We start from the raw sequence: 22,897 nt of genomic DNA on the forward strand, positions 1-22,897 counted from the left end.
GAGGTAAGTGTTTTTAAGTTTATTTTTAATTAATGTTAACTTGCTTCCTTATAGGGGGGGTGGAGTCGGGGGCTGGCCAACTCCTCTCCGCTGCGGAGTGTACGGAGATTTGCCTTCTCCGCGTTCTCTGCGAAACGCGCAGAAGGCAAATGTCCGCACACTCCACAGGCGGAGTGGAGGTCTCTGCCCAGGGTTAATATTCATAGACAATTATCTAAAACATGCACAATAATTGCAGTAAGGAGGCAACATGGAGACATCTATGGTTTTCTGAAAAATGTAAGGAGCAGTCTACATTTTAGAAAAATTAATACAAAAACAGTATCAGCACTATTTACATTAAATGTGGGTGTAGCCCATAGAATCCTGTGCTTGTGCAGATAAGTGAATGGCGCAAGTGACAAGTGAGGCAAGAAAAACAGCAAAAACGGCACAAGGAAAATATACAAACACTTTAATGGTTGCAAAACTGCAAAAGTTCTAATGAAATTATTATGACAATTGGGCCAAACATTGCAATGACCAGCCAGTACAACATTTGGCGCACTTTTGGTTCTGTAACTTGTTGATGACTCTGAATTTTCATTACAATTTCATGGGTGTTGCTGTGGGTGTTCCCACGCAACACCCATGTATTCTTTAACACATTATACTTGCTGCTCCCTGCCCAAGACATACTGACCAGTAATAAACATTCACTGGCTTTTCAGCTCAGATAGTGCAATCTATTATTGCAGGTGGCCTATGTACACACTAGGGGTTCTTAAATCTAATCATTTGGACCCATCTAATAACTTGATGCCTCCAATTTGCATCCACACATATTAGTATGTTAGCATGCCCATTTCCACCGAGTGATTCAATTGCTATTTTATTCTAGTGCATCCATTTTCTTTTTAGATCATCATGGATCACCCAAATATGACCCCTGTTGCAGGCAAGGCTAATTTCATGGTGCTGAGTCTCCAGGGATAAACTATTCTAATCAGGGCTTAATTTGTAAAGAAATAAGTGCGGGCCCCTTGTCAGGAGGCCCCAGCAGCTTCCACCACCCATTGAGAGTACCAACAAAACTACTAACCCCCTCACACCTAAGGGTGTTGCATTTCAGAAATCTCCATGCCTTGAAAGCTAGAAGAATGGCTTGGGTGGCAGTTAATAGTCATTTTAATGTAATTTTAAATTAGACAAACACCGCCACCATAAGTGCCAGTGCTGACAATTAAGTGCTAGTGCTGAACACTGGAAACCACAGGCTCAAATTAAGCACTGCTTCTAATATTACAGAGCTGGCAAGACAGCAAACACCACCTCAATGAAGGCCAACAGTTTGCTAATCTTAAAGTAGGATGCATGCGCAGATGACATCCACTGGGTCTTCAAGAGATGGGAGTGTGTGTTAGAGGACCACAGGCTTCACCTCCTGATCAAAGTGTAAACGAAGTCAGGCTGAATTTCTCAGACAATCTGAAAGAAGGTAGAAACACTAGGGGCATAGTTACAAGAAACTGGTGGAGCGCGATGGTTTGCAAAAAATGGTAATGCCATGCTCAGACAGTTTCAAAACTCAGGGATGCACCATATATAAACATGAATGCAGTGCACCCCTGAGTTTCCTCCACACTGGCACCAAAAAACTGCCTAGGGTGCCTGTGCTGCAAGGGCAATTGTTTATGATCAGAAAGTGACACCTTCCTGCACATAAACAATCATTACAGTCAATGTGCTCTATCTATGTGTGCTGCAAAATGCAAAAAGGGCAATGTACGTGGAGAATTTTATTTTTCCTCATATCGCCTTCTTAAGTTCAGGTATTCCCTGGCGTGCATTTTTAGCAGTGCCCAATAACTTGTAAATATGGGGAAATGTCAAAATGCAATGGGTGTTGTGGCTGAACGCCCGCTACAACACCTACTGCATGCCCCTTTCAAGCTAAGTGGTGTATTATTTACAAAGCAGCGTTAAGCCACGTTAAGTGGCTTAATACTGCCTTGTAAATAAGGCGAAGGAGGTAACGCCACCAGAATGTCAGAAAAATTGACGAGATGTTGTTATTAACACCTTGTAAATATGCCCCTAGGTTTTAAAAGGATGCCACTTCCCATAATATTTTAAACACCATAAAACACATTTGGCTGCCTCACCAGTGTTCCTGCGTATGAAAGGTTAGAAGCGTCATCTTCTATGAAGCGAGAAAGGCCGAAGTCGGACACCTTGCAAACCAGGTTGCTGTTGACCAGAATGTTGCGAGCAGCGAGGTCTCGATGCACATAGTTCTTGTCAGAGAGGAAACGCATGCCAGAGGCAATTCCTCGTAGCATCCCCACCAGCTGGATCACACTGAAACCACCTTCATGTTGCTGGGGAAAGATTATAGAAGAAAGGAGTGATGAACTAGACACTGACAAATGAATTACAAAGAAACATAAACTACCTCTAAAGTTATTTTAACCTCAAGAGTAACACCTCACATCTGGTGTAGGAGTTCTCTACTATGCCCATGATCCTGGTTCCTCATGGAACAATGGTGCCACAAACAGGAGTAGGTCATTTTTTTTTTTAAGTTTACAAGTTCCAAGCTTCAAAAAGATTGCCAAGGTTTATAAAGTTTAGCAAAGTTTTTCAGACTTTATAAGATTCTGACTTTGGTAAAGAAGTCAGAAAACAGACTGCAGACTAAGAAGTGTAAAAAAGGAAACAACAAATGGAGGAGACAAATAATAGACAACAAGACTATTGTGTGGCTTTCCTTAGGGTAATATTTCTAATTTGTACAAAATGATACCTTATACAATTTACACACAGGTGTTGATCTGTGCTTACAGATAGAACAATGAATGCAAACCTCATGTAAGACACCTAAAGCTTGCTGGTGTGTTGTAGCATAATGCTAAATCGTGTATAGAAAAAGGAGTTTTTAGTGAAACTTCGGCCCTAAAAATGATCAATTCAAGACACAAAGTAGATAGCCCTAGCCCTAGGTCACTGGTTCATAAACCATTACTGATTATTCCTAGCCCGACCTTGGATGAATTCACTGCCCTGACGACGAAAGTTAAATCCGGCTCCCCGGACGATCCCATGAGACCCAATCAATTCCGGGAATTGGCTGAAGGCTGTTATCCGGCTCTACATGGCCTTATTAACTTATCCTTCAGCACGGGCAGTGTTCCTAAAGCTTGGAAACAGGCGACGGTTATTCCAATTCTTAAAAAACCCGCCCTCGATCCTACCAAGCCTGAACACTACCGCCCTATATCTCTTCTTCCTTGGCCAGCTAAATTGGCAGAAGCTCACGCTAATGCTATTTTATCTTCTCATCTACAGGAAGCTAATATATTGGATAATTCCCAAAATGGGTTTCGTGCAGGCCACAGCACAGAAACTGCCCTTCTGGCTGTGGTGGAACACATCAGGCATGTGTTGGATCTGGGTCAGACGGCGGCACTGATCCTTTTGGATCTCAGTGCCGCATTCGACACTGTGTCTCACCAGATTCTGCTACATCGCCTGATGGAAGCCGGAGTCGGAGAGGTGGCACTCGAGTGGTTTCGCTCCTTTCTTAAGGATCGTGCCTTTAAGGTTTCCACTCCCCCTTTTGTTTCTGCTTCTCGTCCCATACTCCAGGGTGTCCCCCAAGGGTCGGCCCTAAGCCCTACCTTGTTTAATTTATATGTCCAGCCATTAGCGGAGGTAGCCCACAGCTTTGGTCTCTCCTTAGTGTCATACGCCGATGACACGCAGCTGGCGGTGGCACTTAACGGCGATTCCAACATGGACGCCCCCACCTTTCAGTCAGCCCTAAAAGCTGTGGCAGGCTGGATGGCGAACAATCGGCTTCAACTTAATGCCTCTAAGACCGAGGTCATTATTTTTGGTAGGGAAAGTCAACTATGGGGAGATCAGTGGTGGCCTTCTGATCTCGGCCCTGTCCCCTCCCCGGTAGCAGAGGTTAGAAACCTCGGGGTGTGGTTTGACAATAAGCTTTCCTTCACTTCCCACACAAAGCGTGTGGCCGGTACTTGTTTTGGTACTCTGCAGTGTCTTCGTCCAATCTTCAAGTTCTTCGATGCGGAGACTAGACAGATCATTGTTCAAGCCCTGGTTCTTACCAGACTGGACTATGCTAGTTCCCTGTTCTTGGGCCTAAACCAGGCTGAGCTATCCCGCCTTCAGAGGGTTCAGAACGCGGCGGCTAGGATGCTTGTTGGCCTTCCAAAGTTTGTTTCGGCACGTCGGACCATTCAGGATCTTCATTGGCTGCCGGTGGGGCAGAGAATTAAGTTTAAAGCTTTGTGCTTAACTTTTAAAATCCTCAAAACAGCCTCCCCTCCTATTCTTGCACATACCATCCAGTACTATGTCCCTGCTAGAGCTCTTCGCTCTGCCGGATCTAATCTAGCTATCGTGCCACGTTTTAAAAAATCTAGGATGGGTGGCCGCTCTTTTTCAGTGATGGCAGCATCCCTTTGGAACTCTCTGCCTGCTCCATTGCGCTCCATTCCTGAGTTGCTTCCTTTCAGGAAGGCACTTAAAACCTTCCTTTTTGCCACAATTTAGGCCTTTTTTCCCCATTGCTTATCCTCTCCTTTTTTTCTGTCGTGTTGTGTTATTATTCTCCAAGCGCCGGGACGCCACTTTGCTGCGGCATCCGTGCGCTATACAAAAACCATATAACATAACATAACATATGGGTTTGTGCATTTCTTAACAACTTGTGAAGCTCAGTCCTGTAAAATGTTCTGCAGCATTGGGCTGCACTAATCCTGGCAAATGTTCACCTAAACACACTGCTATTCCTCACAAAAAAATCATCTGAATATCTGAATGTTACAGAACACCATTTGTGAACTGCACTAATACTGCTCAATTCCCTAACATTTTCCCAAAAAGAAATTATATCACCCACTGAAAAAACAAAGGGGCATATTCTCAAGAACGTGTGATAACCATTGCAAAAAAATTACACCGTCTTAACGTCCAATTCCCAACCCAGTGGCACCATGCGATAATAGCAGGACAACGCATCAAATGACCATGTAAAAATCAACGTGACGCACAAATGCCCAAACAGTGGCGATGCCCCAAATCGCGATACAAAAATCTGCGACAACCAGCGACAGGCCTGCATTCCCACGCATCATGCGGGAATATGCACTATAAAAGCAACATAAAAAAACACACCAAAAACAAATAAAGCTGCTTAGCACATGGATGCACCTAGACCAAGTGCAGAGGACAACCCGAACCCCACAAGCCCCACAGAGGACCAGCCAGAAACCCCTGTGGTTGGAGAAGGGCAAGGAGAAGAGGAAGAGGAAGACAGGGTTCAGTCCGCAGGAAGACCGGATCATCGTCACGGAGGTGACAGAACCCTACCAACAACTGTTCGTCACCTCCACTGCAGCACTGAAAACCCAAAAGGAAATATGGCAGATCATCGTCAACAACGTCAATGCAGTCGGAGTGTCGAGGAGGTCAACAGAGGAGGTCAAGAGGCACTGGCATGATGTGCAAAGGCAAACCAAACAGAAACTCGCTGCCAACAGGAAGGCAACAAAGGCGGCTGGAGGTGGGAGTCCTGCACCACAGGAGGAGCTGGATGAGCTGGAGGAAATGGTGGCCACGGTCACCCATGTGGAGATGGTGGCAGGAGTCAGGGGTTTGGACGCAGCTCAATATGACCTGACCCAACAGCAACAGGGTGAGTAAAGACCGGGGGCTGGGGGGACATGGGGAGAAGGGCTCAATGGCACACATGCACAATCATGTGTAGCACACTGCACACGCAAAATGATAGTGGAACATGTGCCTGATACCCTTGGCACACTGCAGCACACATACAAACACTAAGTAGGCCCCCATCCACCATGTGCACATAAGGGCATCCTCTATATCACCAACAACACAACCTACCCATGCACATGTGCAGATTCTAGAAAACAGCGGCTGAGCCACACTGACCATGGAAGTTACACTGCATGACCGATAGCATGGCTGCAGTCAAAATACATGACATGGTGCACGATTCAACATGGAGGTGGCCCAGTGTGGATCACATCCTTAAAGGAGCAGGTCACACTGACACATCCATGTGCACCTACAACCCATGACGTCCATTACACATCAGCAGACAAACAATGCACAAGACCACAAAATCTGTCCAAGAGCACAAATGACCCAAGTATCAACTATTTCAGCCCCCGAAAAGCACACACTTCAAAGGCACACCGCCTCAAAGGGATAAGGGTCTGCGAAATCAGAGCTGCAGCGTCGACTAGCCCACAATGCAGCACACACACATAGCAATCATAGCACATCAACATTGAAGACAATGTGGTACAACGTTCAACACCTTCACTACAGAACAGAGGACAGAACTGGTGCTGCCTGTGCGTAGAAACTGGCCAACCACATCTGGCATTGCCTGACACAGTGTAATGACAATGTACAAGTACAACCACAACCACACATTCATCATGTAGTCGAAATTCCCATTGTCTCCCATCAAATAGCTAGCTCCACCAAAACAGTCACAATGTACATTGTCATGCAGTCTGTATGTAAAGATATGCAAAGCGTCAACATACATGGGTTACTCTGTTGACCTGCATCTCGACTTTACATTGCAGAGGGACAATCAACACCTACCGTAGAGCAGACCATCAATCTTATCAGTGATGATGAAGAGGACCACCTGCACATATGCTCAGACACGCTCTAATGGCTAATGGACAGCCTCCACACCCCACCCCCAGGAGCAGGGCAGCCCAGCTGTCTCGAGGTAGCGCCACCCCCAGCACAGACGGCACAGCAGAAAACAGACACCACCACAGCTGTCTCCCAGGACAACCCCAAACAACACATGGAATTCCAATGCCATGTGTTGGGCTGCCAGGTGGAGATGGCTGATCAGCTGCTGGTGGGTTTGGAGCTTGTGGCAGCCAAACTTAATGCCATTCATGGGTGTCTGAGTTCCATCAGGGACCACGTACAGTCCCTAACGGACACCCACTGTCCGCACCATGCTTCCCGACAATTCTTTGGCTGACATCGCTGGGGCCATTACTCGGATACAATAACTGTCTAGTCAGACAGGCACCTGAGATGACAGCACAGAGTTGGCACAGATGTACAGGATTGGAGACCATGAAGCAGATGGAGGCTGGACGTATGGCTGCAAAGGCTGAACACCGGCAAGATGTAGCTGGGATCTTCCATGCCTTGCAGTTCCTCATATTGCCATTGCTGCCACTGAGCCTCTCCCAGATTACTATAACGGGAACCTTGACACACACATCTCGGACCCGTGATGTGTCAGCAGCACACAGTGATGCAGCCCTATTCCCTTCGTACTCTGATGTGTCAGTAGCACACAGTGATGCAGCCCCATCACCTTCACACCCTGATGTGTCAGTAGCACACAGTGATCCAGCCATTACACCACCACCACACACTTCGGACACACCGGACACAGAAGAAGTATCAGAGGAGTAAGATGTGGATGGAAAGGACTGTGTGAGGAAGGAGGTGGTGGCATCCATCCCCGCCATATGGCCTGTCCCTGCCTGGTTCTGCCCTATGCATCATGCCCTGGGACAACACCTCCCACTGAACCCCTGAACACTCTGACACATTCACCTGGACCCCAACATGGACTGCCACATCTTCACTGGGTGACAATTACACATAAATCCTGCAGCAGACTGCACTCTCCCTCTCCCAAATCACTTATCAATCCCCATTGGACTCTGGTTGGCCCACCACTGGGCTACCATGTAATGTGGGCTTGGCCAGGTACAGCTCCATCTCTGGCAGTCACCAGAATGTGAATAAAACATTCGAAATCACACAGATGTGTCATGTCTATATTCACTCAAGTATTGGATGGTTGTAGGGACATTGAGTGCACAGGAAGGTACACCCTGGTAGATGACATCAATGTGCATGTTTGACCCTGAGCCTCATGGCCAATTAGATGACTGTGAAGGTGTGAACAAGCTGTGGCCTCATTGCACATGAACAACAATCCTGCAACCCCCAATGTAGGCACACGCCCATGTATTGAATAGGGCTGTGTGTAGAAATGAACAGATCGGTATCAGGCCAGAGTGGTGTCCTACATCACATTTTACAACAGAACGTCAATTTCCATACCTACTCACACACATCTGTATGGACACATTCTGTTTTGATGTATAGCATTGCGCCACCTAGTTGGCCAGAGGTTGGACACCTTACACACATTTCTGAAGACACGTAAGTGCACAGGTATGCAAGCAACAATCCCAAACACAATGTCTGGCTCACAATGTTGGAGCTGTCAAAAGGGAACCACCCCCATTGTATATGCATCAGTCAGTCCCACCCTGGGTAGGGACGATGCTCATTATGGCACACGATTTCTCAATATAATCAACACTCATAACAGTTAGCCTTGCGTATACTTTTTTGGCATGTGCGTGTCAGGACTGACAAGGCAAAGGCCACACATGCAGGGACATGCTGAAGACACTTACACACAGCATGGGAACATGTTGAGGTGCATGAAAAGGGAAGTAAAAAATGTATACAAAATCCTTAAGGATGGCAACGGTCTCAGCCCACCTTGCCTTGCTGGACGAGTCATGTGATGTTTGCCGTCTGCTTATTGCCCAGTGTGAGGGGACACAACTCCAAGTCGATGGGATCTGCATAGTGCTGTGCCACCAGACTGTGCTGACTGTCTGCCCTGCTGACAGTGAGCAGGTGAAAGGCTCCGACAAGGACATATGTCGTGCTACATTGCCATGTGTGTACTCTCCCCCCAGCAGTATGTCCAAATTGGGAACATTGCCAAACGATGCTGTGATGCTCCAACCATGGAACTGCACCACCTTGCGCAAGTGTGGGTACACACGCGTAGTTCCATTCACATGTATTCTGATTCCAGACAAAGGCAGAAATGTGAACTGTTGTTGTGGTACATGTGAGCATTCCCCATGATGCAACAAGGTGTTGGGACTAACCCTGGGCGTAGTGGGCGTAGTGGGGCTTCGCGGAGCTACGTGAAGTGGGCGAGAAACTACGCCCACCTCCGCACTCCGCGTAGCCCCGCTACGCACCGCAGGCCTCCCTCCCGCCCTCCCTAAATACTTTAAATTAAAAGTGTAAAAGAATTAAAAGGCACTTACCTTGCCCGCCGCTGCCCGCCGCTGCCCGCCGCGTCCCCGGGGCTCGCTATCTTCATTGCTGCCGTCTTGTGTACTAATGCGCATGCGCGGGCGGCCGCGCATGCGCATTTTTTTGTGAGAAATGCGCATGCGCGGCCGCCCGCGCATGCGCATTAGTACACAAGACGGCAGAATGAAGATAGCGAGCCCGGGGACGCGGCGGGCAGCGGCGGGCAAGGCAAGTGCCTTTTAATTCTTTTACACTTTTAATTTCAAGTATTTAGGGAGGGCGGGAGGGAGGCGGGTGGCGGCCAGCTACGCTCCGTCTGCGGAGTGTGCGTAGTGCCGGATTCTACGCCTGCTACGCAAAATGCGTAGAAGCCGGCACTACGCACACTCCGTGCACGGAGCGTAGCCGCCCGCCCACCCTTAGTTGGGACCTGTGCTGCGGGTGACAATCTGATGTGGCTGCAGGAAAGTAGTTACTCATCCATGAATGCGAGGGCAGCTTCATGGACAATGTGTTCCAATAGTACGTCATTGTCGGGTTCAAGGAACACTAGGGTGAGCCAATCCATTAACTGGTCTGGGCAGATGTCATCAGTCCACGCCGTTTCACCAATCCGCAACACAGCCCAATAGGGGAGCGCCTCGATGTGGTCACTGCACACGAGAAGTTGTGCAATCTCCCATGCACAACTGCCAGCACATAGGCCAAAGATCAGTTCATCCCATGCACGGCTATCCTGGTGACACTCCTGTTCGTGGGCCAACAGGGAATGCAGGTCATAATCCAGTTCAGCTACCAGTGCTGTGGATAGGCAGAACTCCATGGGCCACTCAAATGTGAATGATCGACAGTGGAACCAAGGCTGGACGCAGGTGAAGTAGGCAAGATTGAAACTCAGGAGGAAACGGATTTGCAACACTGCCATTGGCACAGTTCCATGTGATAGGGGTTGTGCATGTGCCCGGGATTGCCTGCCATTGTGTTTGTTGGTCTTGTAGTACCCGCACTCCTCAGACCGGTGACAGTTCGGTGTACGATATGCTGCAGCTGTGGGCATTGAGTTGTATGTCTGTGCAACGTTTGGACATACGGGTTGTTTTTAACCAATGTGTCAAGGGCATCCCTTGCAGGTGTAGTTTATGCAGGGACAAGTGTGTGTGGGGTGTGGGCATGTTGGTCTTTCATTAGCGCAGTTCGTGGTGTGGGAGTCGTCGGAGGCTGGTATGGTATCTCACGCAGGGTGTGCCAGCCGCATTCAGAACCAAGGTCGGGGGTTCGGTTGTCCTTCTGCCTTGTGCATTGAGAAAAAGGATCTTTTACACCTAATTATAGTCTGACTACTGCTTGCATTTCTTAAATGTGATGTGGCCTTCCCGCTGACTTTGATGTCAGGCCTGTGATTTGGGCTGCACCAATTATGAGACACATGCTGCATTTGGCATGTTTGAATGAGCCAAGGGCCCGATTGGCCTTGCGCTTCTTGTTCTGTCTCTCTCTCTCTTTCTCTCTCTCCCTCCCTTTCTCTCGCTCTCTCTGTCCTTTGATGAGTGCCTGACACAGCTTCTTAAATTGGCTATTGTCTGCAGGCTGTGACACAGATTGTCCAGGGATGCCCCACCATGACTCCTCAAAATGGTTGTTTGGAGACATATTGGAATGTGATATTTTGCTTGGACTTTCAATGGTGAATGAAAGAATCAAGATTTCTGTACTCACATGTATGTTGATTGTTGTAATTATGCGACATCAGGCGGGTGCTTTTGTTCATGTTTTGTGCTGTTGATGTGCAGTATCTTGGTCAGGGGGCGGTGGGGCGGCCCCGGGTAGGGCCCATGGGGGGGCGGTAAGGGTGGTCCTGGGGGTGGTGACTGTGGGTGTTGTGACCCTCTTGGGTGTCCGGCCCACATGATCAAAGGCTCTATGACATCTGTTGCTCTGGGCAAGGCTCCCTTTTCTGGTGCAGGCTGTCATCCGACTTTGCACCAGGTCAGAGCAGGTGTTACTTTCCTGCTGCTATCGCGCCTCATTGCATGTTTTGGGCTTTAAACGCCGATCTGGCTGGTCATTGCGAATTTTGTGGAGTGGTGTTGCCTACTCTGCATCTCATTAGCGATAGTTGCCGGGATCGTCGGTGGCAATGTTTTTTGCGGCTGCTATTGCAGGTAAACTGGTGATATGGGCTGTTAGCACCAGCCTGTGAATAGGGAGATACATTTATCGTGACTTTGGCTGCGATCAAGTGCCAATAACTCGGCGATAGTTCCTTGAGAATATGCCCCAAAAGGTCAAAGTAATGTTATAGTTAAGTGAACATGTTAGCGACTAGATTAAAGTTTTGAACTAAACAAAACACAGAAATTCGCCATATAGTTAAAAGCACTAACTATAATTTGCACCCACCATGCACTACTTATGGCCTCAAAGATATTATTGGAGATGTCATCCATGATGTCATAAATTGCCATAGAACAGGTCATGAGTGATATAATATGTAAGGTCATAATCAGTAGGTACTCATGTAAAAGGGGCAGAGCTAAACGGGTTGAGCTTTTAGGTGATATGGCGCCTTTGCATACTCAGCAGCAATTAAAAGTGAGCACCATGGGCTGTTTTTTTTTTCAAGGGGGGGTCGTGCAGCCTCCCCTTCCCCAAGCGTTTTGGGTTGCGGGGACCCCCATCCCCCAGTGCCCAATCTGTTAATTAAGGGGAGGGAGGCCACAAGTCGACACCTTCCTAAGCCTTACAAAGGACCTGAGAAACCAATCGCCCTGGGCAGGTTTTTTTTATTATAAGGAGGGGAGTCTATTTTGTACCTGGGGACCCCGTTCTCGGGCAATTGGTGGGTGCCCACCCAGAGGTACCCACAATCAGACCCCCAGGATATAGCGGCATAGATTAGCAAATTTAGCGGCACAAAAATGGAAATTTAGCGGCACAAATATAGAAATCTAGCGGCAATTTTGCGGCATTTTATTTGGCCATTTTTCCTACAACAAACATAGATATCTTAGCTTTTTTTGTTATTTAACAACATGAAGCTATGTATATTTGGTTTATTTACAATGTAGACACTTTGTTTCCCTCCAAAAGCAAAAGATTGCCCGTCAGCAGCCCATGGCAGCATTACAGGCGTCCCGTGTTGCGTGGGGCAAGGCGGCGCTTTATAGTGCGGTGTCAGCGCCTCCCCAATGCAGCAGCTGTGCCAAAACCTCCAACCATTCTGTATCTAGTTTGCAGTGTATGACACACTTATGTGATAAATGTGTAAGATATGTACTGTCTGCATGGCTTCTTGTTAGAACGTGGTGCTTTCAAATGCAGAATACACAAGAGTTTGAGTCTCCTTTTGTTACTAGTTTCATATTCCCCCTGTCACACCTCGTACTTTCGTTGCCTGCCCAGTCTCTCCAAACTCTGATTTCTAGTGGAAGTGGATTTTGTCACAGAATCCAATGACCTACAATTTATGCAGCTTGGGTGTCAGCAAACTATTTTTCTATTTCCCGGTCGACGTAATATTCGGAGCCACAGATGAGCTGATGACCCGTTGCGAATGTAGTGTTCAATAAGTGAGTAGGGGGGAGCTGTGGGTGGAGATGGGCCTCTGCTCTTCTGTGGGGGAGAAGGGTGGTCACTTTTAACTTCCGTCTGCTCTGAAATCTTCACTGGTTTTACATTTTGTTGTTACTCAAATCACAGTGGAGTGGATGCTAGACCATGTTATGGGAGGGCAGTGTACGAGAAGAAACCCAGAAATGGTGCGGCATTGAGGAAGGGGTTCGTACCCCAATGGAAAATGATTTTACCCATGGTGAAGAAAAATATAACATGCATAGCAGTGCTTAATTTGTTAAATAATAAGTGCCATGGCCCTGAACAGGAGGCCACTGCAGCTCGCACCACCCACTGCTAGCAAATAACACCATTATGGTCCCAGAAAGATTAAGTCAGGCCCGGTCCAAGGCGGTTTCCCTATTTAGTTTTGCTGCAAATTGCAAATGTTTGCATCATGCGAGTTCGAGGCAGCTAACGCACAGGGTGTGCAAGTTTCAGATTAGCCACTAGACGGCGCAGGTTTGTCACGTACGAGGTTCACTTACTCTTTAGTTTAGGATCGTCGGCGATGCAAACTAAGGAAGGACGTTCAAAGAACAGCTCTTATGTTACCTTTACGTTGCCTTTATTGGGGGGCTTAATGTAACTCTTGTACTTGTCCAAAAAAGGACGTGTTTCTGACAGTAAACCCGGCAATCATATTCATCCAGTTCGGTGCTGGCAAGTTTTTATTGTCCTTATGTGTGACAGTCCCATGTTCTTCTGTGAGCACATGTGTGACATTTCAGTGTCTTTAGCGTAACACTGACTGACACTTAATCAAAAGTACATAAATTCAGTTGTTTCCATGTAATCAGACCCCCCATGATATAGCGGCATGGATTAGCGTTTGTAAAAATACAGCGATTTCTACAAAAGTGCCGATTTCGTGGGCATTTTTGTAAAAATCGCGGCATTTTTACAAAAGTGCCGATTTCGCAGCAAATCGCGAAATCCTGGAGGGTCTGCACAATCAACAACCGTGGTGTGAGCCTCCGGGGCCCCCCAGTGGCTCCACACATGCTGCAAGAGCCAGCATTGCTCACCTCGCAGTGAGCAGCTATTTATGCTGCTCCCTCTGGGTGGGAGCAATATCTTTATCTGCTTCCCTGCCCGCATCAGTGAAGGCAGGGTAACAGATCAAAAGTCTGCTCCCATCTGGTAGGAGCATTTTTTAAAGCTCCTGCCAGTTGGGAACAGACTTTGTCTTTGCACCTGTTTGATGGGAGCAAGCAGAAGCTTTCCTGCTTGTGCTAGTGCTGGCAGGAAAACTACTGTGTTCTGTGAAAAAGGCTCCCTGGGACAGAGCAAGTGAGCCAGCCCTGGGGATGGGGTCCCTGAGAGCAATAATGACTGAAGGAGGGGGCTTGCACCGCCTCATTCCTTTAGATAGTAATAGCCCTAGGGGATTGGCTCCCCAGGGCCTTGTCAAGGCTCTCTTTAAAAATATAATGGGTTCTGGGAATGGGTGCCTGGTCCCAAATATGGCTTTGGCAGGAGGCTGCATGGCCTCCTCCCCACATTAATTAATCATGCCCCGGGGAGGCTGCTTGGTCCCCTCTCAATTAAACAATGCAGCCACAGGCTGCCATTAATTTCTTTATAATTCTAGGGGAGGCTTGTGGGATCACTGCAAAAATTTAATAAAACCTTTGTATTCCTGCCTCAGGGGTACCTCTGTGTCTCCCCCAATGGGCCTAGCGTGGCAGAGTATCCCTTCACTCCCCCCTTAAATCACTTTCATTTTTTTACTTCAGGACAGGTCCTGTAATGGCTGGCAGCACATTTTTCTCATGTTGCTGGTATCCAATGAGAGCATTCACTCCTGCTCCCTGGGCCAATCAGAGTGCTCTAATTTTAAATTGGTGCTCATGTGAGACTCTCTTAAGCCTCTCATGGACCCAACCGTCCAGATATACAATTATTTCTGACCCTTAATTTTGCAAAAACTACTAAATGGATTTACAGCAAATCATAAAAAAAACACAATCTGTGGACCAAGATCTAGCTTCCTGACAAATTTGGTGTCATTCCATTCAGCAGTATATGCTTTAGCCCTTCCTAAAGAAGACTATGGAAAATACTTGGGGATTGTGTGTTTTTAGACCCCCTCCTTTTTTCTGGGCCCCTGCTTGATGGATCACCCCAAAACTTTCCATGCACAATATAGTCATAAAGTAGCACCTTAGTGGAAAAATCTGTGTAGATCTATTAAATGAGGCCAAGGTTATCAGCAGCACAAAAACGCTTTTCCTATGGAACAGCTGACCTAACTATAACTACCCAGTGGCGACTGCCACCGAAATGCAATCTGTCTTTGAACTCACGCTATACGGTGTTGTGTAAGTTTGCAATGTTTGATATGTAATTTTAGTGCTATGCACTTGCACTCACTGTACATGACTGTATGTGAATGCCAACAAATTAAACAAATAAATAAAAAAGAGCAATATACACATACACACACTTGAAGATAGATAGGTGGATAGATAGATAGATAGATAGATAGATAGATAGATAGATAGATAGATAGATAGATAGATAGATAGATAGAGAGCTAGATAGATAGATAGATAGAGAGATAGATAGATAGATAGATAGATAGATAGATAGATAGATAGATAGATAGATAGATAGATAGATAGATAGATAGATAGATAGATAGATAGATAGATAGATAGATAGAGAGATAGATAGATAGATAGATAGACAGATAAAGAGCCAAATAGATAGATAGAGAGCTAGATAGATAGATAGATAGATAGATAGATAGATAGATAGATAGATAGATAGATAGATAGATAGATAGATAGATAGATAGACAGATAAAGAGCCAAATAGATAGATAGAGAGCTAGATAGATAGATAGATAGATAGATAGATAGATAGATAGATAGATAGATAGATAGATAGATAGATAGATAGATAGATAGATAGACAGACAGACAGATAGACAATACATTAGATAATAATCGCATAATACAGACTTTCCAAAAGACATTTCAATAATCAATCACTAATTACAATGTCCCAGCCAGTAAGGTTACAGACCCGGCCATCTCAGCCAGTGTGGGCTAACTTAGTAATTGACAACTGCTTTTTGTGCATTTATCAAACCTATAGCACCCATGGGTAGTTTGTGATTTGTTCTTCACAATTTCAGATCTTCTGTGCTCCATCATCAATTGTTATTGTTTTGATTATGTTTCTCACTTGTTTCATTCATTAAAATGTTCGTCTTGTTACTAAATTGTACTGGGAGTTTAATTGATTATTTTCTTGGCTTTAATGTTGTTTTGGTACCACTTAAATGTGTTACTCGTATTTCTCTGAGGAAAAATATATTGCTTTTCTCCCACAGCTACCAGGGGTAGGTAGCCTGGGTTTATTTAGTGAGAGTCTTACCTTCGAATGGATTATTAACCTTGTTTAGACATTGGACGCCCTGAGGTGCTGATCTAGAATGTCACCAGATTCATCTGTTCTGAGCCTTACTAGGTCACTTAATGCAAATATGACCATTTTTATGACGTCAATTTGTGGTGTAATTGATTTCAAATTGCGACCATACACGTTATATAAAACTGTACAGGAACACACTTTATGATGAAATAAAATCTGAGTTTATCCATCATGGCTGATCACATTGAAACAAAACAAACTGAGGAGTTACTTTACCCTGAGGAATGAGTCCAAGGACCCGTTCTCCATGAATTCTGTCACTATCATAACTGGGCGGCTTTTCGTGACCACTCCTTCAAGATGGATGACATTTGGGTGGTCGAACTGTCCCATGATGCTCGCCTCACTCAAGAACGCACGGCGTTGCATGTCCGTATGGTCACACTTCAAGGTCTTAATGGCAACAGTACACTCTCTCCTCCCAGGTAGCGCCAGCTGCCCGCGACAAACTTCCCCAAATTCCCCTGTCAAGAACAGAAAAGGAACCTCAATAAACTACAATTAATGGGACAGATTTACAAAGGTAAATTTACTCTTTTGTGTAAGTTTACTACTTTCCGGTATTCACAAAGGTGAACTTAGATCAAAAGTTTAACGTTACTACTTTCCGGTATTCACAAAGGTGAACTTCGATCAAAAGTTTAACGTTACTACTTTCCGGTATTCACAAAGGTGAACTTCGATCAAAAGTTTAACGTTACTACTTTCCAGTATTCACAAAGGTGAATTTAGACCAAAAGTCTACCTTTACAACTTTTCGGTACTCCCAATGGGAAAGCATTTCCCCACTGAGTATCTAAGATGGCTCCCAGTATCATGGTTGACTGAATGGCTGACTTTTGTGCATTTCTATTCTGTCCTAATTCGGGTTAATGCTTACACCAGCAGCTTTGAGTGGCCTCATAAATCATGAGTTAGGCGTTGCAGTGGAACTCGCTGAATTGCATTTCTCTGCACGAGAGGCAGTGCATGGACGCTGACATGGGTTTTCCCATTCAACACTCATGGAATTTGAGGCTTCACTAGATTTACAAAGTGATGTAAACCTGGGGAAGTGCCAAATCCCTACACCGTCCGAGGCTTAACAAGGAGAAATATGTTTTTTTATCCTCGTTTTTCCCCTTTCCATGTGTGCTGCATTCCGCAGCACACATGGAAAGAGGAAAACGCCTCGTTGGATTGTTTTTGTTCAAGAAGGTGTCCTATCCTGAACAAAAACAATCCTGACTTCAATGGAGGCACCTTGGTGCAAGGGTGCCTGTGTTGCCGCTTGGTGGCCAAAACGGAGTCAGCGCAGGCAGAATGGACCGGAATGCATGGTAATGCTTGCATGTTGTGCATTCCTTCCCTTTCACTTTGGTGGAGGGTTTTGCAGCAAGGTGCCTGGCTGCGCTTCCCTATGCCAAAATGTCATAAATGAAGCCCTGACTGCTACAAATCAAGCACCAATCTTGGCATCTGCATTTCAGATCAGTAGCTCCCGCTTCATATGATTTTTGGTAAGTCTGGTTGACGGGTTTGCAATAATATAACTAAGATTACATGTATTTACCCTGATGTTTGGTGGGAAAACTGAGAAGGCAGCTAAGCTTTCAAAGCTCAAATTAAAGGTCTTGGAGACAATAGTGATATGGGGCTGGAGAGACAGACCAAGATTCTTTATGGCCAGAAGTGAGGCAGATGCTGCAGCCAGTTCACAACCTAAGCCTTAAGATATTCTGCTGAATGACAGAGAAAAGAGAGAAGGCCCTCCAATGGCTGTGTACAGCTTAAACCTGAGATGACACATACAGCAGTCAAAGACAACAAGGCAGATTTTAACAATATGGCCGGAGGCGCTCAAATCTCCATCCAGTCTAAAGTGAGCCTTGATGTCATCAGCATTCCTGGCAATCGCAGAACATACATGTTGAACAATAGTGGTGAAGAAGCGCAGGTTTGGGGACCATACTAGACACCTGGGAAGGTCACATAGTGTAGAGTGCCAATATGTAATTAGACCCTGATTTAGATCTCGACGGACGGGTTACTCCGTCACAATGGTGTCGGGTAACCTATCCGCCGAAATATAAAGCACATAGGATATAGTGGGATTTATACTTTGGCTGGTGGGATAATCGTCACCGTTGAGACAGAGTTATCCATCCGCTGAGATCTAAATCAGGCTCTAAAAGCGGAGAGATATTCTGCAGCTCCATGAACAAAAATGTGGCTGTTACATTGAGTAGCACCATGGACAATATGTCATCAGGTAATTGTAAGATCGTCAAGAAGGTCATCCACAAGAGAGTCTGTGACATTACTCATTTGAAAGCCAGCTTGAAATTCTGTAAAATGTTATACACTCGAATTAAGTGGATTCTATAGTCGCCCAACTTATTGTACAATTATTTTTACCATTTCTGTGAATCTTTTATATCATTGTAATGCGACATTATCTCGCTCCTCTCCCTAGAGCTGAGTGGTCGCTCCCCAGTGTCCCTCTGTGATATCTGGTATCGTTTTGGCGCTTTATTTCACATAACTGCAACTTTATTTGTGCCTGCTGCCTGCCTGATCGCCACTGAGCTAACTTGCATTTAATTAATTATTTATTTATTTGACTGACTCGAGCCTGTCTGCGCGTTGTGCCGCTTTGCTCCCACAACTGCATAATATTGGTGCCTGCTGCCTGCCTGATCGCCGCTGAGCTTACCTGCATTTCATTTAACTATTTGAAGTTTATTTTCACTCGGTTTGCGCGTTGGCTGTGCTCCCCCCTCCGCCTCCATTTTGTTTGTTGTTGTGCTCATCTTTAGCCCGCCCCGCCTCCCAGCTGAGACGCCCTCCCACTTACTAGAACAGCGCTTCTCCACCTGAAGTCGCCGTGACTCGCTCCTCTCCCTAGAGCTGAGTGGTCGCTCCCCAGTGATATCTGGTATCGTTTTGGCGCTTTATTTCACATAACTGCAACTTTATTTGTGCCTGCTGCCTGCCTGATCGCCACTGAGCTAACTTGCATTTAATTAATTATTTATTTATTTGACTGACTCGAGCCTGTCTGCGCGTTGTGCCGCTTTGCTCCCACAACTGCATAATATTGGTGCCTGCTGCCTGCCTGATCGCCGCTGAGCTTACCTGCATTTCATTTAACTATTTGAAGTTTATTTTCACTCGGTTTGCGCGTTGGCTGTGCTCCCCCCTCCGCCTCCATTTTGTTTGTTGTTGTGCTCATCTTTAGCCCGCCCCGCCTCCCAGCTGAGACGCCCTCCCACTTACTAGAACAGCGCTTCTCCACCTGAAGTCGCCGTGACTCGCTCCTCTCCCTAGAGCTGAGTGGTCGCTCCCCAGTGTCCCTCTGTGATATCTGGTATCGTTTTGGCGCTTTATTTCACATAACTGCAACTTTATTTGTGCCTGCTGCCTGCCTGATCGCCACTGAGCTAACTTGCATTTAATTAATTATTTATTTATTTGACTGACTCGAGCCTGTCTGCGCGTTGTGCCGCTTTGCTCCCACAACTGCATAATATTGGTGCCTGCTGCCTGCCTGATCGCCGCTGAGCTTACCTGCATTTCATTTAACTATTTGAAGTTTATTTTCACTCGGTTTGCGCGTTGGCTGTGCTCCCCCCTCCGCCTCCATTTTGTTTGTTGTTGTGCTCATCTTTAGCCCGCCCCGCCTCCCAGCTGAGACGCCCTCGCCCCTCCCCCTCCACTATCCATATATGACAGCTCCTTCCGCGCGCAGCGTTCACGTGCAGCGACCGCGCCCAATCCGCGCCGAAGGTGCGCCAAAGGTAAGCCCGTCTACGCCCGTCCGCGCCTGGACCGCGCCCAGCGCCAGAGCCCCTGCCCCTCGCGCTGCCCAGCCCTCCCGCATTACCTACGATGCCACCACCCTCCTAGCCCTCAACCCCGGTCGCGCCCCCAACTGCGTCCAAGCCGCTCCTGGACACACCCATGGACCTTTCTCTTGCTACTCCTGCAAATTCATCGGCACTGACAACATCCCCGCTACGACCACACCACAGACTCCCGACCCCAATCACCTACAATGCATCCTTCTCAACACCCGATCGGTCCACAGACACGCCATTGACCTATGGAATCTACTAGACACCATCTCTCCAGACGTCGCCTTCCTAACAGAAACATGGATGAACGCTTCCTCCGCCCCAGACATCACCATTGCCATCCCTGAAGATTATAAGATCACACGCAAGGACCGTACCGGACACACAGGAGGAGGAATCGCTATCGTCCATAAGAAATCAATCCGCATCTCAACCAGCTCTGACGCCAACCTCGCCAACTCCGAACACCTTCACTTCCAGATACACATCGACCCCAAGACCACACTCAGAGGAACCCTCCTCTACAGACCACCAGGACCCCGCGCAAAATTCAGTGAAGACATCACGGACTTCATCACTCCACACGCGCTCCCCTCCAAAGAATACATCCTTCTGGGAGACCTCAACTTTCACCTTGAAAAGATCAACGACCGCAACACCACCACCCTCTTGGACAACCTCGCCAACCTCGGACTTAAACAACTGGTCACTTCCCCCACCCACATCGCAGGTCACACACTCGACCCCATCTTCACCTCCAGCAATCATGTCTCCTTCAGCCACACTACGGATCTCCTCTGGACTGACCACAGCTGCGTTCACTTCACCTACAACAAGCCACAACCCAACAACCACCCCCAACCAACTCTGCAAAGAAACTGGAACAAAATCACCATCGACCAGATCTCCTCATCGCTCCTTCTTAACACCCCAGCCCACTCCTCTAACCCAGACCAAGCCGCCGCTAACTTCACCCTATGGTTATCCAACACCGCCGACACCTTAGCACCACTGAAAAAACGCCAAAGCAAACCTGGCAACAAGAAGGCCTCATGGTTCAACGATGATCTTAAGAAGTCCAAGAAACTCTGCCGCTCCCTTGAAAAGGCCTGGAAAAAAGACCCAACCACCAGCACCAAGGACGCCTTCAAAAACGCCACTCGCACTCACCACCAACTAATCCGAAAGGCCAAGAAAACAGCATTCAAGGATCGACTTGACAACAACGCCCACAACAGCAAGGAACTTTTCAACATCGTCAAGGAATTTTTCAATCCCTCGGCCAACTCCAACGACATCACCCCCTCTCAAGCCCTCTGCGACTCCCTAGCCTCATTCTTCCACAACAAGATTGCAGACATCCACAACAGCTTCGACAACCAACCCGGAGACCAACCCTCCCAACCATATGCTGAACACTCTCCCCCCGCGAACACCCTTAACGACTGGAAGCCAATCTCCACTGAGGACACCATCCGCCTGATGAACTCCATCCACTCAGGATCCCCCACAGACCCATGTCCTCACCACATCTTCAACAAAGCAGACTCCGTCATAGCACCGCACCTCCGAGACGTCATCAACTGCTCCTTCAACTCCGCCACCTTCCCGGAAAACTGGAAACACGCTGAACTCACCGCCCTTCTGAAAAAACCCACAGCGGACCCCACCGAACTCAAAAATTACCGCCCCATTTCACTCCTTCCATTTCCGGCCAAAGTAATCGAGAAAGCTGTCAACAACCAGCTCGCCGCTTTCCTCGAAGCCAACAAATCCCTCGACTCCTCACAATCTGGCTTCCGAGCAAAACACAGCACCGAAACCGCCCTCATCGCAGCAACAGACGACATTCGAACTCTACTGGACAATGGAGACACAGTCGCCCTCATCCTCCTCGACCTCTCTGCAGCATTCGACACAGTCTGCCACAGCACCCTTTTACAACGCCTCAGTAACATCGGAATACAAGGAAAAGCACTTGAATGGATCACCTCGTTCCTCACCGGAAGAACCCAGAGAGTCCGCCTCCCACCATTCAAGTCCGAGGCCACTGAAGTCATCTGCGGCGTACCACAAGGATCTTCACTCAGCCCCACCCTCTTCAACGTATACATGAGCCCCCTCGCGGCCATCGCCCGCCAACACAACCTCAACGTTATCTCTTACGCGGATGACACTCAACTAATCCTTTCTCTCACCAAGGACCCCAACACCGCCAAGACTAACCTACACGAGGGAATGAAAGAAGTTGCTGAATGGATGAAACACAGCCGTCTGAAACTGAACTCGGATAAAACGGAGGTCCTCATCCTAGGTACATCCCCCTCTGCGTGGGACGACTCTTGGTGGCCGGAAGCCCTTGGAAAAGCACCCATCCCGACAGACCACGCACGGAACCTAGGCGTTATCCTGGATTCCTCACTTTCAATGAACAGACAAGTCAGCGCCGTATCCTCATCCTGCTTCAACATTCTTCGCATGCTCAAAAAAACATTTCGCTGGATCCCCACCGAAACCAGGAAAACAGTCACCCATGCCCTGGTCACGAGCCGACTGGACTACGGAAACACCCTCTCCGCAGGTACTACCGCTAAACTCCAGAAGAAACTCCAACGAATCCAAAACGCCTCAGCCAGGATCATATTAGACATCCCGCGCAACGAACACATCTCTGGTCACCTGAAAGACCTCCACTGGCTACCCGTCAATAAGAGAATCACTTTCCGTCTGCTAACCCACGCACACAAATCACTCTACGACATCGGACCAGAATGCCTCAACTCACGACTGTCCTTCTACACCCCCTCCCGCCAACTACGTTCTTCCAGCCAAGCCCTCGCCAC

The 22,897-nt window shown here is 47.3% G+C and overlaps 1 protein-coding gene across 1 annotated transcript in view; it reads right to left on the minus strand.

Annotated features, from left to right (window-relative positions):
• Positions 1-22,897, minus strand: part of LOC147700600 (ephrin type-B receptor 5-like) — a 276,679-nt gene that overhangs the window by 17,415 nt on the left and 236,367 nt on the right. Inside the window, exons 11-12 of the mRNA XM_086929705.1 lie at positions 16,435-16,682; positions 2,145-2,360 (exon numbers count right to left, since the gene is read on the minus strand). Coding sequence (XP_086785831.1) covers positions 2,145-2,360; positions 16,435-16,682 — 464 coding nt within the window. The remainder of the gene's footprint in view (positions 1-2,144; positions 2,361-16,434; positions 16,683-22,897) is intronic.

Source organism: Lissotriton vulgaris, chromosome 7 (genome assembly GCF_964263255.1).
Source record: "Lissotriton vulgaris chromosome 7, aLisVul1.2, whole genome shotgun sequence".
NCBI lineage: Eukaryota > Metazoa > Chordata > Amphibia > Caudata > Salamandridae > Lissotriton > Lissotriton vulgaris.